This window comes from Dryobates pubescens, chromosome 10 (assembly GCF_014839835.1).
Source record: "Dryobates pubescens isolate bDryPub1 chromosome 10, bDryPub1.pri, whole genome shotgun sequence".
In the NCBI taxonomy this organism is placed as follows: Eukaryota; Metazoa; Chordata; class Aves; order Piciformes; family Picidae; genus Dryobates; species Dryobates pubescens.
In genome coordinates, this window is record NC_071621.1 from 5,182,303 (window position 1) to 5,206,343 (window position 24,041).

Consider the following 24,041-nt stretch of genomic DNA (forward strand, 5'->3'; position numbering starts at 1 on the left):
GAAGCACTGGGCTCTGGGTCACTAATGCATTTTAGTAAGCAGTGTGTTGCCACAGTGCTATAAATTCACCTCTCTGCAGCCCAGACAAAGTACACCTATAACAAAGCAGTTCTGTGGGTACCATTGTGCAACCAGCAGGCACTTCTAGGGGCAGTTCTTCTAATAAGGTGTTTCATCTTCTCACTGCTCACTCGCCAGGAGAGATCCGCAGGACAGGCATATTCTGAGATAGCGTAGTCTAACTGTAACAAGCAATCAAGTATAGGCAGCCTAAACAGAGGATACTTCTATAAGGTTACTGAGATGTGCACTCAACTGTAGCTGTTCCTGTTCAGGGGGAAGGTGGGCTATACTATTTTATATGTAGGTGGATCCACCCATAGATATTTTGGTGTATGGGTACGCAGAGAAGAGCAGTTCTGACCCTCTGTTAAGTGACATGGGTCACCCTGCGTGGCTGTACTCATGGGGTGGAAAGGAGGCTGGGTTGTATGAACTCCAAACCAGAAGGATAAGAAAAATCAGTCTTAGTTTATCATGAAGAGGTAAGGTAAACCAAACTAACTTTTAAAAAATGTTTCAAATAATATTGGATTAATTGGAAGAATTAAAACCAAAAGCAGCTTTCATTCTTTCAGTTACATTTGAGGTTCTTGAGTAAAGATGATGATGATGTTTCAGTGAGACCTGGACAGACAAGAGAGCTGAGCAGAGAGGAACCTAATGAGGTTCAACAAGGGTGAGTGCAGAGTTCTGCATCTGGGAAGGAATAATAAACTGCCCCAGTACAGGTTAGGAGGTGATCTGCTGGAGAGCAGCCCCGTGGAGAAAGACCTAAGATAACAAGTTATCCATGGGGCAGCAATGTGTCCTTGTGGCCAAGAAGGCCAGTGGGATCCCAGGGTGCATTAAGAAGAGTGTGTCCAGCAGATCGAGGAAGGTTCTCCTCCCCCACTACTCCACCCTGGTGAGACCTCACCTGGAATATTGCATCCAGTTCTGGGCTCCCCAGTTCAAGAGGGACAGGGATCTGCTGGAAAGAATCCAATGGAGAGCTACCAGGAAGATGAAGGGACTGGAGCATGTGCCCTATAAGGAGAAGCTGAGAGACCTGGGGCTTTTTAGTCTGGAGAAGAGAAGACTGAGAGGGGATTTAATGTTTATAACTATCTGAGGTCTGGGTGTCAAGAAGGAGGGGACAGGCTCTTCTCCATTGCACCCTGTGATAGGACAAGGGGTAATGGATATAAACTAGAGCACTGGAGGTTCCACCTTAACATGAGGAAGAACTTCTTCACTGTGAGAGTCACAAAGCACTGGAACAGGCTGCCCAGAGAGGTTGTGAAGTCTTCTTCTCTGGAGTCTTTTGAGACCCATCTGGATGCATTCCTGTGCAACCTGTTCTAGATTCTCTCTTCTAGATGCTCTGGCAGGGAGGGGTGGACTTGATGATCTTCAAAGGTCCCTTCCAACCCCTAACATCCTATGATCCTATGACAGAAGAAAATCAGTAGCATGCCACTTCTATTATCCACTGAATGTTAGGTAGTTAATAATTTAATGGTGCTACCCTTTCCCTTTTGTCAGAGAAGCAGCCAGATTCAGTTGCCTGCTGGGTATTCCTTTGTATGCTCATTCTTGGTGAATTAAAATGGCTTCTGCTCAAATAAGAGAAACTGCCCTCAGTTGCAGGGCAAGATTTTTTCATAGCCTTCATAAGAACCACCTCAAAGATGAGAGTCTGAAAAAAGAGAAACAAAAAAAAAAAGGCCTCTAAGTTCTTGAAGACAGAAAGGGAATTGTAGTAGTAACAAATAGAAATGAAGTGATTGTGCCTGCTTAAGGACTTAACCACAATTTTTCTTAAAGGAAGCTCCTCAAGGATGAGCAAAATAATTTTTGGCAATGTGCTTTTTTAACAGTTGTGCACTGCACGACTGAAATTTTTTCTGTCTCTCAATCTGTGTGTTGAGGGTGGAGCACTGGAACAGGCTGCCCAGAGAGGTTGTGGAGTCTCCTCCTCTGGACGCATTCAAAACCTGCCTGGATGCATTCCTGTGTAGACTACCCTAAGTGATAGTGCTTTGGCAGGTGGGTTGGACCCGATGATCTTTGGCCATCTCTTCCAACTTCTAATAGAAAAAAAAAAGAAAAAAACCCAACCCAAACCAAAAAGCCTGAGCTCAGATCTGCCTTGTGCTTCCAGGATGTGCTGCACAGATGGTGAAGACTAATTGGGGTGGAGGGCAAAACCTCTATGTTGCCTTGAATTCCCACTCATCTCTGGAGGTTGAGAGAGCAGTTCCTGTAGCACAGACTCCTTTGGGCTGATGTAAGTGGTGGCAGCCTCCCCATGTTTGCCTTCAGATTATTATGTAAAGCTGAATGGCTGTAGCAGCGCCCTACCACACTTCTCTCTGAAGTGATTCCTCCATCCCTCTATCAGGCTCAGCCAGCTTATGTGTCTGTGTATGTGAAGGATTCCTATAGCAAGCCTTGCGGCAGCCCAGACAGATTCAGAATCAGTGTTTAGGGTTCACATCACTGCTGTGCCAGGGCTGTTTTATGTTGGCTGTCTTTTCTTGGACTTGCATTGTACCACTGTTGCTGCAAATAAACCTCCGGCAAACTGCTTCCTCAGACTTTTTCCAAGTGTCAGAGCTTTGGAGCATGGAGTGAGCCTCAACAGAGATGCAAATTGGTTTTTTGTACCAGACCAGTCCTTGGAGATGCAGCAATGTTCCCATCTGCCCTACAACAGCTTATGCTAAGCTCTGTCTTTACTAAAACTTGCAGTGTAGTAGGCTGAAACTTGATCTGAGAGGTTGGGGTTTGTTGACCTTCTCGTCCTTTCTTCACAGAAAACAAGAAGGTCACAACAGGGCTTGTCTTACCTTTATGTCTGTTCATAACCTTCATGCTGGTGCTCACCTCCAGCCGCTGTTATGGATGTCATATGTCACATATGCAGATTATGAAGGGAATGAAAAACTGTGGCCAACTCCATGAGTGGTTGCACTATGCATCAGAGTAAGTGCTGCAGAGGAAGGAGAATACAATGGCACACTTGAACAGATGTTCAGTTTGTGCTTTTCTCTTGTTAAAGTTGAGATTTGACTTGCCGTTAAACCACACATGGAAGCTGAGTTTTCCCATCATTGTGTGGGATCTGGGAAAGTGGCTGTTTGTGACAGAGAAGATGCCAGTCAGAGCCTCTGTAGAGCCCTGTCATGTAATTTTTGTTGTGTTTCTTTCATTGTGCCATTGGACAGCATCACTCATGTTCAGTCTTAGGTTCTTTGTATGTGGATACACTGTTACACCCAACCCTTTTGTTTACTGTTGCCTCCTCTCGTTCCTTCCTCTTATGCTGCACCCCCTCACCATCACTTTCTTTTGTCATCTGCAGTGTTTTACATTCTTTCACCGCTGCTCTTTTCCCAGCTTTCTCATGTATAAGACTGTAGTCTCTACAACCTGTAGAGATTAGCTATGGCTAGTGTCCATTTCTACAAAGTGCCCATGTTTTACTCTGCACTCACACATGGCCAGTTACTTCTTTGTCATGCAGGCCTATTAATCTGTAGCCAGCCTGTAGGCAAATCATGCATTTGCTATGGGTGTTGCTGTGCTAAAAACATCCTGAAAATGCCTTCTCCTCAGTCCAAGTGGCAGTAACAAAGAAGGGCTGGTGGGTTGTGGGACCCCCACCAAAGAGGTGCACAGCATGTGCAATTTAAAATGATAATTTAATACAGCATCATCAGTCTGACGTCAAGAAATGAAATATTAAAGGGTTTTTAATGGGCATATGAAGTAGCACAAAGATTAAGATGACACTCTCTCATGTCTGTGACAGAGGTGGCCTTTCTGCCTCTATCATATTCACGTGTTTTAGGGAGAAGACAAATGGCCTATAACATTATTCTCCATGAACCTTGTTCATCTACATTAAGAATACAATGGTCAGGTCCACTTGTACAATAATTAAATATTAATAAAATAAGAATAATTTATAACATTGAGTTCCACATGGTGATGGAGCTGGCTAGCTATCCCCCACACAGCCTCAGTACACAGTATCATTTATGCATGAGCTCAGGATTCTCTGCAAAATGCTGAAATCAACATTTCATGTTAGGGATGAGAATACTTATTTTAGGCACTGAGTTTGAAAATTGTGGTTTGTAGAAATACATGCAAAAGTATTGCCAAAATAAACATTCAAAACCTCATTTCAATATGCAGCTGCTTGTAAGCACAGTAATTAAGATATATTGAGTAAATTTACTACATCTTTTCTCACAGAAGTGAGATAGAAATTGCAGATTTCAGCTGAAGACTCAACAGATCTTTAAACTCTAGCCAGGACTCATCATATATCTGTCTGGGAAAGCAGATCTGCTGTTTAGCCTGGTCTTGCCTCCACTGCTCTGAGCAATTTGATGGAGGGAATCTTCTTGGAATCACCCAGCTACCACCTATTCTAGACAGATTAATTATTGTTATGGATCTGCAGCATTGCATTCCAGCATGTTAGCAATGAGTTAACTCAGCTTTTAATGTCTTCAAAACACTCTTCACAAACTCATCCTCACAATCCTGCAGGGAGAGAGTAACTCTGCCTGTTTTCTGGATAAAAAGACCCTGAAGTTGGAGTTTTGACACTTTTCTCATCGAGAATCAGTCAGTTTTGGCTTTAAACTTCACTCCTTGCTCTAAAAGCCATATTTACACTCAGCAGCAGGAGAGCCATGCTCCTTCTAGCTTGTTGCTTCCCTGAAATTAATCAACAGGTATTACTTCTACTTTCTCCTCCAGCTGGGGTGATGCTGGTCCCTGAGAGGAAGACGGAAGATGGCTTTGAGGAGCACTTTGGTTTGAACTACTTGGGACACTTCTTGTTGACTAACCTCCTCTTGGATATACTGAAGCAATCAGGAACGCACAGTGACAACGCTAGGATCATCACTGTCTCATCAGCCACCCATTATGTAGGCAAATTGCAGCTGAACGACTTACAAAGCAGGTACCAATCCATTTTTGATATTCACTGATCTGCAATAAGGGTGTCCAGATTAAACTCCCAAAGAATTGTTAGTGAATACTGAACAGCCGGGGAGATGTGATGTGTATGGTGTGTGTGCTTTTATTTTAACGGTTATTTTCAAGCAGTTGCTTAATATCTTTCAGGCTTGAACAAAGATTGCAGCCCTTCAGTCAAAGACACAAATAACTTTTAAGTTTATAAACTGAATTTATTCTGAGCCTTTAAAGCCTCGCTTATACTGTGGTGCTGATTGTGGTGTAGAGCCTGGACTCCTCGCTGCTTAATCAGGGAGACTCTCAGTAACTGGGATGTTTTAAAATGGCTGGGGTGAATGCTAGTAGACTTTGCCCTCAAGTGAATACATACATAGAGGTCCTGATTCGGCACTCAAATGGCTGCAGAGACATGCCCATGGCTGCTGGATCCCTGCTTGTTGAGCTGGTGATGCCGACTTGCCTTTGGGGGAACAGCTAACCCCACCTGCCTGGCTGGCTTGAAGCTTTTTCCTGGCCCACATGCTGTCTGCTGCCCTTTTCTCTCAGGCTGTTCTGACTGCTGGCCTGTGGCTGTTGTCACACCATCCTCCCTTTCCTCTCCCTGTGGCCTCTGTATTGTCCTGCTCTACTCGTGTCCCCCACCTTGGCCTCTCTCACAACCCTTCTCCAAGTTTCCCCCACCTGCCTCTCCATCCTGGGCTGTGTTATCCCTCCCATCCCTGTGGTGCTTGCCTTTTCACACATCAGTCTGGTGATTCAGTGCAAATTCTGGAGCCCTGACTTCTGTCATCCTTTGCACTTCCTTGAGTGGTTATGAAGATCCAAGGCCAGTAAGATGGGTAAAAATGCATGGCTGTATTCTGTCAGACTGCTTTTATTTAGGAAAATTGTGGGTGGCTGTGGAATATTTCTAATGTTAGGAAAATGTCAAATGCTGTGGTAAATGTCTTTAGCATCACACAGGAACTGTGTGGAGTTGTTCAGTTAATTGAGGAATGGGCAGGATAGCTGAGATACATTTCCAAATTTCCCCATGCATGATCAAACAGAGTCTGTCTTCTAATGGACTCCTAGAGCATTTCTGCCTGCACAGAGCCAGTCTAGGTTTCACATCATTTCCATGAAGAAATTCTGTCTCAGCCCTTTGATGGAGTCTTCAGCACATGTTCAGAGGCACCTGGCCTGGAACAAAGACTGAAATTGGAGGGCTGGGCTGTTTCCACTGCAGACATTTTACATATGAATGCTGCATTAAGCATGTCAAACTTTTTGTTTGACTTCTGATTACACACTAAGGCATCGATTTTATTACAAGCACATTGTTTAAACTCTGTGGGGTAGTTACATTTTAATATCTTGCTTGTAAAACAGCCACAGGAAATTACCCTTACTCTTCACTTGATGTTTGCATTCATTGTTTATGATGGGCATGTGTTGGATGGCAACACACAATGGGGCTAAGGAGAGAGTGTAATGCAATTAGTATTTCGTGGGGCTAAAATGCAGAATGCAAAATTAAATGTGGCTGTTTTGTGTCTCTAGATAACAGTAATTTCCTTGATTATAGAAAAGCCTTGTACTGTGCCTCTTTAATTTAGGGTCATCCTTACCAATGATTCATCATTATTAATTCATATTTTAAAGGAACCAGGAATGTTACTGTTGAGCATCAACATGACCAATCTGATGGTTTTGTTTTGAGCCTAGCTGCTGATAAGCCCTGACTCAGGCAAATACCTGGCTACTATACATAGGCATTGCCCACACCACAGGGCCTCAGAGATGCCTTGAGATTCCAAACACTGTTTAAGTGTTTTAATGGACGTAGTAAGGACACCCATGGAAAATAATGTGATCTGATAGCATGCCACGAATTGCCACAATTTCTCAGTATTGCTGTCCGTCATTTTTCCTGCTTATGTGGATGGGAAATCTTTCTAAACATTTTATACTGAAATAGCTGGCAACGGAGCCAGCCACTCTCCATCATTTATCAACAGTCCTGGCTCAGTGGAGGGGTCCCTAATGACTGGAAGCTGGCCAATGTGATGCCCATCCACAAGAAGGTCTGGAAGGAGGAACCAAGAAATTACAGACCTGTCAGCCTGACCTCAGTGCCAGGCAAGGTTATGGAACAGGTCACCTTGAGTGCAACCACACAGCACCTACAGGATGGCCAAGGGATCAGGTCCAGCCAGCATGGATTTAGGAGGTGCAGGTCCTGCTTGACCAACCTGATCTGCTTTTACGATCAGGTTACTCAGCTAGTGGATGTGGATGTAGTCTACCTGGACTCCAGCAAAGCCTTTGACACCATCTGCCACAATGGACTTCTGGCCAAGCTGTCAGCTCATGGCTTAGAGAGATTCACTCTGAAATGGGTTAGGAACTGTCTGAAGGGCCCTTGGGACTTGACACCCACCCCTCAATTTATACACATTGATGAGATCCCCTCTCAGTCTTCACAAGACTAAACAGCCCCAGGGATCTCAGTCTCTCTTCATAGGGAAGATGCTTAAGTCCCCTAAACATCCTCATGCCTCTCTGTTGGATTCTCTCCAACAGTTCTCTGTCTTTCTTGAACCGGGGACCCCAAAACTGGACACAATTTTCCAGGTGTGGTCTCACCAAGGCAGAGTAGGGAGGTAGAAGAACTTCCCTAGACCTGCTGGACACACCCTTCTTGATGCATCCCAGGATACTGTTGGCTCTCTTGGCAACAAGAGCACATTGTTGTCCCATGGAAAACTTGCTGTCCACCAGCACTCCATGGTCTTTCTTTGTGGAGCTGCCTTCCAGCAGGGCATCCCCTGACCTGTACCAGATACAGGGGGAATGTATTGGTAAAGGATGAGGAAGAGGATGAGGTGCTCAATACCTTCTTTGCCTCAATCTTTAGTAGTAAGACCAGTTTTTCACTGGATACCCAGCTCTCTGACCTGGAAGATAGGGATGTGGAACAAAGATAAGCCCCCATAATCCAAGAGGAAATGGTTGGTGACCTGCTATACCACTTAAATATACACAGGTGTGTGGGGCCAGATGGCATACATCTAAGGGTATTGTGGGACCTGTCAGAAGTGCTCACCAAACCACTTTCCATCATTTACCAGCAGTCTTGGTTATCCAGGGAGGTCCCAGCTGACTGGAGATTGGTAAATGTGATGCTCGTCTAAAGAAGGGCCATAAGGAGGACCTGGGGAACTACAGACCTGTCAGTCTGCCCTTGGTGTTGAGGAAGGTCATGGAGCAGATAATATTGAGTGTCATTATGCATTTAAGAGCAGGACAGCCAGGCCATCAGGCCCAGTTAGTGTGGGTCCACAAAGTGAGGTCTTGCTTGACAAACCTGATCTCCTTCTGCAGCAAGGATCCACTTAGCTGATGAAGGAAAGGCTGTTCATGTTGTTTACCTGGACTTTAGAAAAGCCTTTGACACTGTCTCCTACAGCATCCTCTTGAAGAAACTGGTTGCTCAGGGTTTGGATGGGTAAATGCTTCACTGGGCAAAAAAATCGCTGTATAGCTGAGCCCAAATAGTTGTGGTGAAAAGACTTAAGTCCAGTTGGTGGCTGGACAGTAACATGGGCTAGTTTTGGGGCCAATCTTGTTTAATAATCTGAGTGAGGGGACTGAGTGCACCCTCAGTAAGTTTGCAGATGACACCAAACTGGATTGGAGTGTTGATCTGCTTGAGGGTAGGAAGGCTCTGCAAAGACAGACTGGATTGATGGGCTGAGATCAGTTGTATGAGGTTCAACAAGGCCAAGTGCTGGGTCCTGCAGTGGGTCACAACAACCACATGCAGCACTACAGATTTGAGGCTAAGCGGCTGGAAAGCTGCACAGCAAAAAAGGATCTGGGGATGCTGGTTGATAGCTGACTGAACATGAGCCAGCAGTGTGTTCAGGTGACCAAGAAGCCAAAAAGCATCTTGACCTGTATCAGGAATAGTGTGGCCATCAGGAATATGGAAGTGATTGTGCCTCTGTACTTAGCATCTTGAGTGTTATGTTCAGTTCTGGGCCACTCATAACAAGAAAGACATTGCTTTGCTGGACTGTGTCCAGAGAAGGACAAATGAAGCTCAGTAAAGGTCTTGAGGAGTGGCTTATGAGGAGTGGCTGAGGGAACTGAGATTGTTTGGTTTGCAGGAGGCTGGGGGGAGACCTCATTGCTCTCTGCAACTACTTGAAAGCAGTTTGAAGTGAGGTAGATATTGGTCTCTTCTCTCTACTATCAAGTGATAGGATGAGAGGATGTGGCCTGAAACTGCACCAGGGGAGATTTAGGTTGAATATCCATAAAATTTTCTTTACTGAAAGAGCAATCAGACATAGGAATAAGCTTCCCAGGGAGGTGATGGAGTCGCTGTTCCTAAAGGTGTTCAAAAACGTGTAGACATGACACTTTGGGGCATGGTTTAATGGGCATGGTGCTGTTAAGTTGATGGTTGGACTCAAGGATCTTACAGGTCTTTTCCAATTGAAATGATTCTACGATTCTGTGATGGTATACTAGCTTTTTCCTTATTTTGAGTTGCACTAGTTGGCCATAATTAATTTCATGTCCTAGGTATGTATTCCCAGTTTAGCTAGTAGCCCTAACCTGTCAGGAAGGCAGCAAAACCATTGGAAGTCATTTATTTCTGGTGGAGAAAGGAGGCCTTACTCTATGCTGGAGGAATTGCCACAGAATTGTTTGCTGTGATCTGATTAAATTATTCCTAGATTTTTGTCAGGCTAGTGTCCAAATTTGTTGTGAGTGATAGTGGTGGAGGAGGAATTCATCCATCAAACATGGTAGAAAAGGAAAGGCAGAAGACTGTCTTGACATGAAGAAGACAGTAAATGGAAATGGAGTTCTCTGCTTTATCACAGATTTTTCTATGGGATCATTTTCCCACTCGGGAGACTCTGTTTTGGCAGTCACAGTTGTCATCATTGTTTGTACCTGCTGCTCAGAGATCTGCTCAGAAGCCAGACATCATCCCTATCATGGTATCCACAGGGCTGCAGCATAACAAATAATTGTTGGAATGTCTGTCTCGTGAACAATATTAAATGCAGCTTGTGTTATTGTCTTCCATGTTTCCTCTTTGGTTTATTTTCTGTCATTTCACCAATCTGATTCATCTCATGTTTCTCTTTTCAGCTCCTTTTTGTTGATCAGGTTATTTTATTTTTGTCTTTCTTTGAATTTTGCATGATTTTTCTCACTTTGTTGTTTCTCTTTTCATATCTGCCTACTTAATTTCTATGTTCATAGTTTCATCATTACCTGTGTCTTTCTCTTCTCCATTTATCTTCCTCTACTGCCCTTAGCCTTGGTCCTATTTCTCCCCTACAATGGTCATTTCTTCCCCTTCCTGCGCATCCTTTTCACACACACCAGAAGAGACACACCATGGGTATATAGGACAGGACAGAGCTTGTTCCAATCTGACAGGGCATAGCTTGTTTCATGTGTGTTATTGAAAATGCAAACGCACCAAAGCAATGATTGTTCTCCAGGCTTTTTTGCTGAAGGATGTAAGAAGAACATCAAACACCTTTGTGGTCTTTTAGATCCAGGCCATTTTCAACACCAAACACATGAGTCGACAAGGGGATCCCTAAGGCAAATCATTCTCCTTCATCCCTGCTTTGAATATGACTGTTTTCAAGGAGGTGAAAGTTTAACAGAAAAGTTATCTATCTGCAAGCATTTCAGCAGTGGTGGTTTCAGCAATTACATACTGAAGGTAATACCTAGCGCACTCTCAATGGCATAGCTGGGTTGTCCATTTTTCCTCTTTTGCTTGGCTTAAATAATAATTTCTAAAGTGAGAGGAGAAAAAAATACGATCATAAGAGAATATGGCTCTCTGCTTTTAGCAAAATCTTGAAGAACATTGTTCCATCCTCTTGGGCTGAAAAAGGTTGAATAGTACACTGGAGTTCATGGCATGCTTGCAAGGCTGGGATGAAGGACTCTCCTTCAAGTACTCTAGTTACTGAAGTAAGAAGGAATTTTAGGAAACTAAAAAAATAAAATGCCTTATTCCTTTCCCAGGCTGTGGGTCACACCTGAATGTGCTTCCTTTCACAGGGGTAACTATCTCAGTGTGTTTTGTCGTGCTTTTTCTCCATGAGTAACTACTTCTTTCATCCTCTTCTCTTTTTGCATGCCAAATGGGCCCTGTAACGCTGTGAATCACAGATCTGTGAACTCCCCAGCCACAACAGGACAGCTCCTTTTCTGGTTCATGTCTTCTGTATATTCAGGAACAGTTAGTCACACTTTTCCTCCTCTCTTTGCTCTGCTCTCGAACCACAGAAAGAGCTACTGCTGGGTTGTTTTGTAACCGTCCAAGCTAGTACAGTTCCCAGATAATAACCCTAGTTATCATGTTGGAGACAATAGAGATTGAATTAAAGGACTTGCAGAAATGCCAGGTGCTACATGTGCATCCTAGCTGGTGTAAAATATGGAAAAGAGCTCTGCCCAGAACCTGGGAGGATGCTGGGGAGACCAGGCAGCTCCAGTTGATCTCTCTTAGGTTGTTAACAGAAGGCATCATGCACTGATAGGAAAACTTATCTGGCAAAGTGTCTGGAGACCTCCTGTTGTTGGATGGATGGTATCTTTCAACTTCCTTTCTTGCACATATGTGTGTTGTTTGTTGGTAAATGAAGTTGTTTTAAGTTAGGAGAGAAATTTGAGTATTTTATCCCATCAACATTGATGAGATTTTGAAAACATTGTCAAATGTCAAATTAGTTTTTTTAAATATGAATGCATTTTTCAGACCAAAACCTTTGATTCAGTGATTTCAGAATGTTATTTCTAATTTATTTTGTATATTAACTTTTTGTTTGTTAATCCATTTTAGTCAGTACAGAAGCTCCATACCGAAAGATGTGTCATTGGACTCTTGCTTAATAAAATCCTGCGAAAACTACAGAAAGTTTAATTAAAAAATACTCTTCTATACCATAAGCTACACACATATTATTATAGATGTTATTTTACTTGAGGAATACATAGTTTTGTTTGTGTGATATTGTTTAAGCTTCTTCCCTGCCATGACATTTATTACACATTCTCATTCAATTTACAAGATAAATCATGTTCCCTTGACAGGACCAAATACCGATTGCAACACTCTGCTGTATTTGGTTGAACTTGTCCTTCCTGTTGTAAGCTACCAAATTTTCCTGTCTATAAAATAAGGATTCAAATTAGTGTAGACACATAAAGGGTATTTCAGTCCTTCTTTACAAAATGCCAAAGGATTTATGGCTTTGCAAAATGATCCCTTGTGTTTGCAGCAACGAGTATTAATTGCAAAAATTAATTTGCTGGCCTGGAAAATGATGGTACTGGTAAAGGCACAGATTGCAACTTACATAAATTCTGGTGGGTTTTTTTAACCAGGATTCCATAGACCAATTAGTTCAATCAAACCAAAGACAGAGTTTTAGTCTGTATGCATCGAGTGTTTTAACTGTGTTGCAGGCCACAAGTGATCCCTATCCATTCCTGCAAATGGTAACTGGAAAATATTAAAGATAGGATGCCAACTTTGGAAAGTTTTAATTTTACACTTATTGGTGCATTTTCATTCTGACTTATCAAAATACTTCTAGGGCCATTGATTTCTGTAGAACAGTAGTACTGTAACAATGCTATCGCAAAGGTAATGCGCCGGATTTGATTCTGTTCCCGTGTGCCACAATTCACCTCCCTTGTCCTGCTGGTCACACCTCTTTGGATGCATCTCAGTCAAGCTCTCTAAAAATGTACATTTAAATAAAATAAACATCTGTAAAAGTAAAATATTTTAGCCCCACAAGTTCTAATGCTGCTAGAATGTCTTGTATAGTTGTGTCTTTGTTGCTCCATTTCTTGTGTTCTTGTTATGTGTCAGGTGCTGTGGTTGCCCTACAGCTCTTGTCATGGGAGGTGTAGAGTGGCTGTACACAGCATCATCTCAGCCTCCCAAGAATGACAGAGGGCAAAGAACACTGTGGCTCACAGGAATGTCTCAGAGAAGCTCAAGAGCTTTTAACAGTGATGGTAGTTACAATATGGCACTGCAGAAATGTCCAAATTAAAATATTACAAGTTTTGCATGAAATATTCCCAGCTCAAAGGGATGAGATATTCAGTATGTGAAGTGCTAACAGAAATCAATCAATTTGTCAAAGCAGCAGTATCTTTTAAGTCTTTTTTCCACTGAGGGCTTTGACAAGGTAGCTTTGTGACTGTGTTGATTTTTCAGGGTTTGGGCAAGAAACTTCTCATGATGTCCTGGAAAGTCAAACCTGCCTGACTTCACTTGCTTCTGGAGTCTTGGCAAATTGAAGAGATCTCATGCATTCTGGCCCCAAGTCATGCCACTCCTCTTCTTAGGAAATGATCTCTGTTTGCAGTGTTCCAGGGTGACACAGTATTGGAAAATTTGTGGAGTAAAACCAAAACTGAACTCTATGGTTAAACCACAAAGAAAGTGATTGCTGCCACTGTCCCTTATGGTATGTTGAAATAACCATTTCCAGTGCTGGCTATCACAGTATCACAGTATATTAGAAGTTGGAAGGGACCTCAAGAGATCGTCGGTTCCAAACCCTCTGCCAAAGCAGGATCACTTAGGGTCGTCTGCACAGGAATGCATCCAGGTGGGCTATGAAAGTCTACAGGGAAGGGGACTCCACAGCCTCCCTGTTTCAGTGCTATGGTCCACTTTGAGCCACCGTTTGTTATTTGATTCTTGCAGGGGTTTTTTTAATGGCTCAAGTTGGCTTGTTTATGTTCCTCCCCTCTTCTTAAGGCCACTTTCATACTCTTATTTAAATCCCTCATCTTCTCTGACACTGTCTGAGGGACACAGTTGATGTACTGTCACACACAAACAAAAGCCTTTCCTGCCAGGTCTGGGCTATAAGTAATTCACGTTCTCAGAAGCTGTTAGATTGTTTCAATGAAAAAATGATATTCAAAATTATTGTGTTATGCCAGATTTCATAATCGACTGTGTGCCTTATGTGGACAGACAGTGATGACATAGCATTTTCTGTGCAGTATTCATAGACATCTTGGAGGAAAAAGGGTTTTTCATTCTTGCCCATTCAAGCCATGTTTCCCCTGGTGAGACAGGTAAGTCCTTCAGAGTGATGAATATTCTCACTTGTCAAACATTTGGAGCCTACTCAGCTCCAAGGCAGTGAAGTGGATTCAGCCCACCACAAAATGAAATCTTATATTATCTTCACATATATAACAGCACATTTCCTGTAGTCTTCTGGAAATCTGCTAACCACATTTGGTGCACTGTGCTGGATTTGAAGTGGCAGCACTTTATTATGCATAGCCAGACCCCACATTTCTCTTTCAGCCCCAGAATGAGAAGCCAAAATCTGCGGCTGATTTGCAAAAGTCTACAGTAGTCTTAAGATGTTTTTTATCAAAAGAAAAATAAAAATAGGGATTATCCAAGTCATTACTGGGCCATTTTCTGACCCTGTGGACATTCTGATGGAAGGGAAGAAACTGAAGGAAAACCCCTTCAACTCAAAAGCTCTATTAAAGGAGAGTTAGGCACAAGGCACAAGTGCCTGAATTCTCTTGTTACAACCCACGAGATAATCTTAGAAGATGTGTGACAGTTTTCAGTAACCTCAGATCCAGATTATTGAAGAGACAATATGGAAAGCTATATGGCCATGCTGTTTGCTCATCAATCAAAAGGCTCACAAGGACACAGGATGTAATTTATGAAGCCTTGATCTGTTTCTTGGCTGCAGCAATGCAAAAAACCCTTGCCTGTTTCAATTTATTTACTCATTCATTTGTTTGATGGAGATTTTTAATTGAAGAAAGGGATACCATTGTGCTCAAATACCACTTCAGATATTAGCAAGTACTTAAAATGACATCATATGAACCAACTCCAGAAAAACGATGCTTCAGAAGAGGCAATTTATATAACTCTTTATATAGAGATGTATTTCCTGGGAAATGTAATTGCAGTAATTACAACTTGAACTTGCCATCAATATTTAAAATCATCAAAAACATTTGAAATTAACACCAATTGTACACAAACATAAAAAGCAGACTTTTTTTCCCCCCCCAAGATACTGAAGAGCCCAGCTTTGTGTCCTTGTTTCGTGCATTTGAGAACTGTGCTGAGCACACAGCAATGGAATTGCACACATCGAGGCACTCTGTATAATGGGAGGCTCTTAACATCTCACCTTCTGCAACTAGAAAGAAGGATCAGCCAAGTCAAAAAATGATGCATTGATTCCACCTGGATGACAGTAATGCCCAGGATGGCAAGCCCTTGTTTATTTTGCCTTTCTGAAATACTTTTAATATAAAGACATTCCAAGTTCCTTCCCTAAATGTAACCCTCCAAAGACAGTTAAGGTTTGTACTCCATTTCCTTCCAGCTATAACAAGGGGCTAGTCACTGAATGCTTTGTATTTATACATGGCATGGCAACCCCATGCAGAGCTACAGGCTGGGGTCAGACTGGGGCCCTCAGTTTAAGAAGGACATTGAGACACTTGATGTTCAAGAGGGGATTGGATGTGGCACTTGGTGCCATGGTCTAGTCATGAGGTCTGTGGTGACAGGTTGGACTCAATGATCTTTGAGATCTCTTCCAACCTTACTGATACTGTGATACTGTGAAGTTCTGAGAGTTGGAAAGTATGCCTTTAAAAAAACCCCTAAAACACAGCCTAACCCTAGCTTCCAGCTCGTGGTTCCTACTGGGCTGTGGATTAAGTACAAGGCAGGAGTCAGTGATATGCAGAGAACTGAGCTACTGAGATCATCACCAGTGTTCTACCTCTTAGAGAAAGCATCTCCCAGTTCTGAGTTTCTACCCTTGTACTTCTGATTTTAATAGAAGAATGCTCTTTTTACCACTGTAGAATGATGTCAGAGGCATCCTGTATGTGAGCAGTTCAAGGCAATGAGTGGCTCACTGCAGGGAGAGAGGAAAGCTCTGAGACTGTAACCAGCCTTTTTCTGTGGGTCAGAGTAAAAGGACAAGCTGGGCTGCTCTGAAAGTGCCACCTGCCTCTGACTACTTAAGTAGTGTGACTGTGTAAGCAATTAAGACATAAAGGATTTGCCTTTCAGCTTGTGTAGAATCATTAAAACATTAAAAACCAAAAAATTAGGCAAAAGCCTACTTAGAGTTTAGTCTAGCCACTGCTGTGAAGGACAACAAAAAATCCTTCCATAAATATATTGATAGCAAGAGGAAGGGCAAGGATAACCTCCACTCCTTGGTAGACACAGATGGAAACATGGTAACAAAAGATGAGGAAAAGGCAGAGGTGCTTAACACCTCCTTTGCCTCAATTTTTAATAGCAGGACAGGTTGTCCTCCAGACAACTGCCCTCCTGAGCTGGCAGATGGAGTCAGGGAGCAGTATAGTTTCCCTGTGATCCAGGAGGAAGTAGTGAGAGACCTGCTTAGCCACTTGGATCCCCACAAGTCCATGGGACCAGATGGGATCCATGCTAGGGTGTTGACAGAGCTGGCAGATGAGCTGGCCAAGCTGCTCTTCATCATTTTTTCAGTGGTCCTGGCTCACTGGAGAGGTCCCAGATGACTGGAAGCTGGCCAGCGTGGTGCCTATCCACAAGAAGAGCCAGAAGGAGGAACCAGGGAATTACAGGCCTGTCAGCCTGACCTCAGTGCCAGGCAAGATTATGGAACAGGTCATCAGTTTAGGAAGGATGTTGACTTGCTGGAGTGTGTCCAGAGAAGGGCAACAAAGCTGGGGAGGGGCTTGGAGCACAGCCCTGTGAGGAGAGATTGAGGGAGCTGGGGTTGCTTAGCCTGGAGAAGAGGAGGCTCAGAGGAGACCTTATTGCTGTCTACAACTACCTGAAGGGAGGTTGTAGCCGGGTGTGGGCTGGTCTCTTCTCCCAGGCAACCAGTGACAGAACAAGAGGACACAGTGTCAAGCTGCACCAGGGGAGGTTTAGGCTCGAGGTTAGGAAGAAATTCTATACAGAGAGAGTGATTGGCCATTGGAATGTGCTGCCCAGGGAGGTGGTAGAGTCACCAGCAGTGGAGGTGTTTAGGAAGAGACTGGATGGGGTGCTTGGTGCCATGATTTAATTGGCTGGGTGGAGTTGGATGATAGGTTGGACTTGATCTCAAAGGTCTCTTCCAACCTGGTTAATTCTATTCTATTCTATTCTATTCTATTCTATTCTATTCTATTCTATTCTATTCTATTCCATTCCATTCCATTCCATTCCATTCCATTCATTTATCAGTCTTGTAGCCTTACTTCCTACATGTACAGCCCAGTGCCATGAGGGGACTTTAGGAGTCCCTACTGCTTGAGACCTTTTTCACTCTAATTGCAGCTGCCAGTGTACTCCATTAGAAACACATGGGGGTGTAGTAAGGCCACCTTGACTGTTATATGTATACATTTTTTTAAATATTTTTTTAAAGGCTCCATATCAATTATATGGAATAAATGCACATGAAAGTCACACCCTAAATACCCAGGCATGTGTATCTAATGGCTGACTTTATAGTATCACAGTATCACAGTATAACTAAGGGTGGAAGAGACCCCAAGGATCATCAAGTCCAACCTGTCCCAACAGACCTCACGACTAGACCGTGGCACCAAGTGCCACGTCCAATCTCCCCTTGAACACCTCCAGGGACGGTGACTCCACCACCTCCCTGGGCAGCCCATTCCAATGACGAATGACTCGCTCAGTGAAGAACTTTTTCCTCACCTTGAGTCTAAACCTCCCCTGGCACAGCTTGAGACTGTGTCCCCTTGTTCTGGTGCTGGTTGCCTGGGAGAAGAGACCAACCCCTTCCTGTCTACAACCACCTTTCAGGTAGTTGTAGAGGGCAATGAGGTCACCCCTGATCCTTCTCTTCTCCAGGCTAAACAATCCCAGCTCCCTCAGCCTCTCCTCATAGGGCTTGTGCTCAAGGCCTCTCCCCAGCCTTGTTGCCCTTCTCTGGACACGTTCAAGTGTTTCAATGTCCTTCTTAAACTGAGGGGCCCAGAACTGGACACAGGACTCAAGGTGTGGCCTAACCAATGCAGAGTCCAGGGGCACAATGACCTCCCTGCTCCTGCTGGCCACACTATTCCTAATGCAGGCCAGGATGCCATTGGCCCTCTTGGCCACCTGGGCACACTGCTGGCTCATGTTTAGGCGGCTGTCAATCAGCACCCCCAGGTCCCTCTCTGTTTGGCAGCTCTCCAGCCACTCTGACCCCAGCCTGTAGCTCTGCATGGGGTTGCCGTGGCCAAAGTGCAGCACCCAGCACTTGGACTTATTAAACGCCATCCCATTGGACTCTGCCCATCTGTCCAGTTGGTCGAGGTCCCTCTGGAGAGCCTTTTCACCCTCTAACTGACTAACATCTGTTCCCAACTTGGTGTCATCTGCAAACTTGCTGATGACTGACTCAAGCCCCTCATCCATATCATCATTGAAGATGTTAAAGAGGATGGGGCCCAGCACTGATCCCTGAGGGACGCCTCTGGTGACTGGCTGCCAGTTTACAGTACTAGTTGGTAACAGGTCAGCTAATATACAAAGCATAACTCTGACAACATCTGAGTAGGCAGGTAAGTTAACACTTTAGATTTTAGTTTTGTTTTACCAATGCATGCACTTTTTTATTTCAACTGGCACCTTACTAGTTTTCAGTGGTGATAGGTATGTTCTGATTTCTCCAATTCTGCCTTTTCTCCATTTCCTTTTTGTTTTGGTTTTTTTTTTATAATATGTATATTGAAGGAAAACCACAATTGATGAGACTCAGCCAAATATATTAACAGGATAAATATTTAAATCTAATAAACAACATTTAAGAGCCAGGTTTTGGTTTAACACAGGAAAAAAGAAAGAACTGCTTATGACAACCAGAAAAAACACCATACCTATATTCTGCAGTGTATTTCTATAGCTGCTTCAAAATAAACTTCAAAATCGATCAACAGTATTGAAGAATCTTGTGCTACATTCCTGTGAGAAAGAAACTTTGAGACTGCAAAGGCTTTGTGTTTAATAATAGTATTTTATGTTCTTGCCTAAACAATGGTGATGATGCATTGCGAGATTAATGCATAAATCATTGGGAAACTTCAGTCACTTTAATGCATCAAGTCTGTGTTTTGTTTAATTCACTGTTTCATCCTAAGGCATATATTGAAACTTTGCGTGGCCTTTCATTAACAACCCCAGCATGTCACCCATGTTTTGCATCACTTGTCTTTTCATGGCGAGCATAGCGATTGGGTCGGTCTGCAGTTGAATCCTGGTGCACTCTGCCCTCTGGGCAGATTAACGCACTGGAAATTGGGGAGCGTGGTGATGGGTGAGGGGAGGATGACATCCACAATACAAATGCAGCGTGAAATAGGTCTACATCAGGAGAACTTCACTGCTAGAACCAGCCATGTGGCCGTGTGTCAATCAGCATAGTCATAGGTCCTCTGGCTCTTTTGCTGATGCAAGATGTGATGGGGAAGGGAAAGCGTGTCGTCACTGCTCCCTTCTCTTAGTCTGTATCTGCTTCCTCCACTTATGCACATACTGCAAAAGCAACCATTAATGAAGGAGAAAAAGCTGAGAGTAGCATGAGAGCCTATTCACAGATGTGGAGGAAATGGTCTGCTGAGCAGTAATTTTGTTTCTCCTCTTCCTCTCTGTGTACCCTGAGCATTAGTTCTTCACTAAATATGGTATCACTGGACAAGACAGACCAAATGAAGCCAGCCAGATAAGAAACCAGAGTAAGACTGGCTGCCAGGGGAAGTGCCGAACACAGATCCTGTTGTCAAATGCGAATAGAAGCTGAGACCATTTTTAAACACCTCATTAGCCACTGCAGGCTGTTTGAAATCTGGCTTCCCATTACTTTTTACAAGTACATTGCCTCAGCATGCTTATAAGTCTGCTGCTGGAGACAGCACCAGGGAGATGAGTGGTAAAATCAGCCTCTGGTGGAAAATAAAACAAAAATAAAAATCATTGAACAACAAGGTTTCACGCACTCCAGAACTGAACACCAGTTCCAGTTCTCGGCCCCTCAGTTTAAGAAGGACATTGAGACACTTGAACGTGTCCAGAGAAGGGCAACAAGGCTGGGGAGAGGCCTTGAGCACAAGCCCTATGAGGAGAGGCTAAGGGAGCTGGGATTGTTTAGCCTGGAGAAGAGAAGGATCAGGGGTGACCTCATTGCCCTCTACAACTACCTGAAGGGCAACCAGGCAACCAGCACCAGAACAAGGGGACACAGTCTCAAGCTGTGCCAGGGGAGGTTTAGACTCGAAGTGAGGAAGAAGTTCTTCACTGAGCGAGTCATTCGCCATTGGGATAAGCTGCCCAGGGAGGTGGTGGAGTCGCCGTCCCTGGAGGTGTTCAAGGGGAGATTGGACGTGGCACTTGGTGCCATGGTCTAGTCGTGAGGTCTGTTGGGACAGGTTGGACTTGATGATCCTTGGGGTCTCTTCCAACCTTAGTTATACTGTGATACTGTGATACCTACTTATTTTGCTTTGGCAAAAATACAAAACATTCCCTTTCTCCTCTCGCTGATTTTTGACAATTGACAATTCAAACTTGTCAGTCTATGTTGCAGAAATTCTTAAACAAAAAACAAGAATTTCTGCTAAAAAATAATTGAACATAAAATACATAGTCTATCTTATCTTGATCCTGTATTCATCAGTATAGAATCAAGAAAATATTAATTTAAAAGGAAGAAGAAGGTCTTGTACATTGCTGCTCCACTGCCCAGATTTCAAATCAGCTAACTCAGTTTTGATGCCTTAACTCCTCCTGTAGTTTCCATTTGGTTCGTTGCACATTGCCCTGTTTTAACAGCAGTGACTTGGCAAAATGCTATGGAGAGGCATTCCATAGAAGAGGCTGTAGGAAGAGTAGTTCACAGAGAGCTCCACCCCAACGAGTGGATGAGCGTGAACTTCTCCAAGCTACCAATGCCAGGCATGCCACTCCTCAATGGACTTCTCTCCACCAAGGCCGTGCTCTTCTTTTCCTGGCTGCTGACTGTACACAGGCTTGTCATGCCACAGGGCATGCTGTCTGACATAGCTCAAGCCCAGTGACCACTACTTATTTGAACAGATCCCTGGGCAATTGATCACCAGTATCTCCTAGCTCTCTAGCTAGCTGACCTAGCTCTCTAGCCAGCTACTACAGGGAGCTGGGATCTACCAGTGTTTTGCCCAGCTGACTACCTTGTTAGGAGGTACAATTTCTTCTATTTGAGAGTCTGTCTGCTGTGCTGTGAAGCACCGGTCAATACACTGTGTCCTCAGGTGTCCAAGTGTCACAGGCTGGTGTGCCAGCACAGCTTCCTGGTAATCTGGTTCTGCTTTCAGCTGATTGGTCTCTTGTATGCACTTCCATTTCAGAAAGTTTTAGAGCCTTCAGCAAATGAAAGCAATGTCCAAATGCATATATGTCAGTATTATTTTCTTTAGCATACTTTCTTTCAGTGTAGAAAATGTACATACAGAGGCTAAATTCAGATTCATAGGTTTTAAAGTCAGATAATTCCATGTGCAAGAAGAACACATTTTATGGTTTCAAACTTTAAAGAGGATAGACTGAGATTTTACCATGAGGTTGGCGATGCACTGAACAGGGTGTCCAAAGAAGTTATGGATGCTCCATCGCTGAAAGTGTTCAAGGCCAGGCTGGATGGGTGTTCAAACAACCTGATCTGCTGGAAGATGTCCCTGCTTATATCCAGGGGGTGGACTCGATGATCTTTAAAAGTCTCTTCCAATCCAAACCATTCTCTCATGTATGTTGCATGGGAGATGCAAATGTGATACAGGTACAGGAGCCCATGTTCTCCTATTTTTTCTGATGCATGAAGTCAAGACTGGTTATAATGAAATCAAGTAACCAGTATTGTGGGGGTTTTTTTTGGTTGGTTGGTTTGGGGGTTGGGGTTTTTTTTTTGTTGTTTTGGGTTTTTTTGTTTGGTTTTTTTTATTTGTTTGTTTGTTTGGGGGTTTTTGTTTTGTTTTGTTTTGTTCCCCCTCCCCAATGTGGTATTTAAACAAGATGATTCTAATAAATGGAATCTCACAAACAAAACAGTTGTTCAACAAAAATCATTGTCAGTTCTGTGTCGCAGGTTATTCCTCTCTCTTGTACAGTCCATTGATGTAAGATCCCTGGAAAGCAAAAAGCATACACAGAAAACACAGAAAGAGGGCAGGTAATCATTGCAAGGGTTCTGCCAAAAGTGTCTGCTCTGTGTATCCAATTTTATATCCTTTGTACCTATAGTACTCTATTGAAGTCTGATTCCTTGCTGCCTTGCAAATCATTTGCATCTCTGCACTGTGATATAAAAGGCTTCTTCACTGATTGGATAGCTTTTTATACCTTCTCAGCACTCATGTTTCTCTGACACAGATATCCATGCAAAGTACAAGGCTTTTGGGGATCTGGCCCTTGTAGTTCATGCTTCATTGCCACAAGGTGAATCAGAACATCACTCACACAAAATGTGGGAATGGGAAGTCATGGGGAGCTTTCACTGTCCCCCTGCCTGGTATGTGAAGGTTACTGAAGGCCAGAGTAGATCCAGGAAAAACAAGTCAGAGTAGTCCCCAGCCCTGCTTCCCTGTAAGCCAGACAAGATCACTTGAACTCAGGAAGCTTGTCCCATGCCCCAGCTTGCATTCTCCACCAGTGGGGGAATGCTGGCACTGATGGCAATGTGCCAGGGTTGGCTGCCAGCTGACTGCTGGAGGCAGCTTCGGATGAGTGCTTCTTCCCATGGGTGGCTTGAGCTCTGCCTTGCATGGTTGTGCAGGGCAAGTTTGTAGCAGCTGAGGATCTGGTCCTTCAACTTAAAAGGGGTGAAATATGCATGAAACATAAGGTGACATGTTGAGTGTCTCAGATCAGAGCATGGATGTTACTGAATTTAAAATGTAACTGCAATTTTCTGACTAATGCCAAGTCACTTTTATATTCATGCAGTGATTGTTCTTTATTCTTAAAAGAGCCCATTTTGCCCTGAGGTGCAGGTGATATCTTTATGATGATGGAGCTACTTTATCCAGCATATTGCAGCTCACGTCATTGGTTGGTGTGAGGGCTGTTTGTTATCAGATGTCCTTTTTTATTCTCTGTCAACTTATAATGCTTTTGTAGCATGTGTGTTTGTTACTTGCTTGAACAAGGATTGAGCAGGGAGAAAAAAATGAACAAGAAAGAAAAACTAAAGAGAAACAATGGAGATTCAGTGGTCTTGTCTTTTACTTCCTGTACCTGAACTGTACTGTTTGCCATTGTGTCTCCAGGTTTTTGAGTCCGTTCAGATAACCTGAGCAGTTCAATTGCTTCAGAAGCTTTATACCTCTGCAGACAGTCAGCTCAATTGTTAGCATCCAGAGCTTTCTGTGGTGAAGTTTACAGGATATTATAAAGACATTCAATAAGAATGAGATAGCAAAAAGAACTCTGACACATATTTGCTATTCATTCAAAATAAAAACCTTTCATGTACTAGCCACCACAAATAAAAAACCAACACCAAACCTCAGAGACAGCAGAATAGGAACATCCCCAGCCTGGGCATTTAATGCACAAAGGGTGAAGGTGTAGAAGAGGAAGCTATAGCTGCATCTGTCACAAAGTCAGGACAACTAGGGGGAAGGAGAGAGCTGGGAAAGAGCTCTGCTTCTGAGTGGGTGCCCTAGCCCCTGGCTCCACATCTGCTGCAGCAGCAAGCAGTGCCACATGCCCAGGCCCTGGCAGAGGCAAAGGAGATGGGGACCACAGCTGTTTTGCAGCCCCCAGATCCCATTGCTTTAGGCTGCTGCCTGCTTTGACTGTGAGCTGCCTGTAATGCCAGGAATTACCTTTGGTTCTACTAAGCACAAAAAAGGTTAGATGAGAGGATGTAACAATTGCAAGAGTGTCAAAGAATAGCAAT

General features: G+C 43.5%; 1 protein-coding gene across 2 annotated transcripts in view; it reads left to right on the top strand.

Moving 5' to 3' along the window:
• DHRSX (dehydrogenase/reductase X-linked) overlaps window positions 1-24,041 on the top strand; it is a 192,876-nt gene that overhangs the window by 133,132 nt on the left and 35,703 nt on the right. For both annotated transcript variants that reach the window (XM_054164798.1, XM_054164796.1), the window contains one exon: window positions 4,822-5,029. In XM_054164798.1, the coding sequence (XP_054020773.1) occupies window positions 4,822-5,029 (208 nt within the window). The remainder of the gene's footprint in view (window positions 1-4,821; window positions 5,030-24,041) is intronic.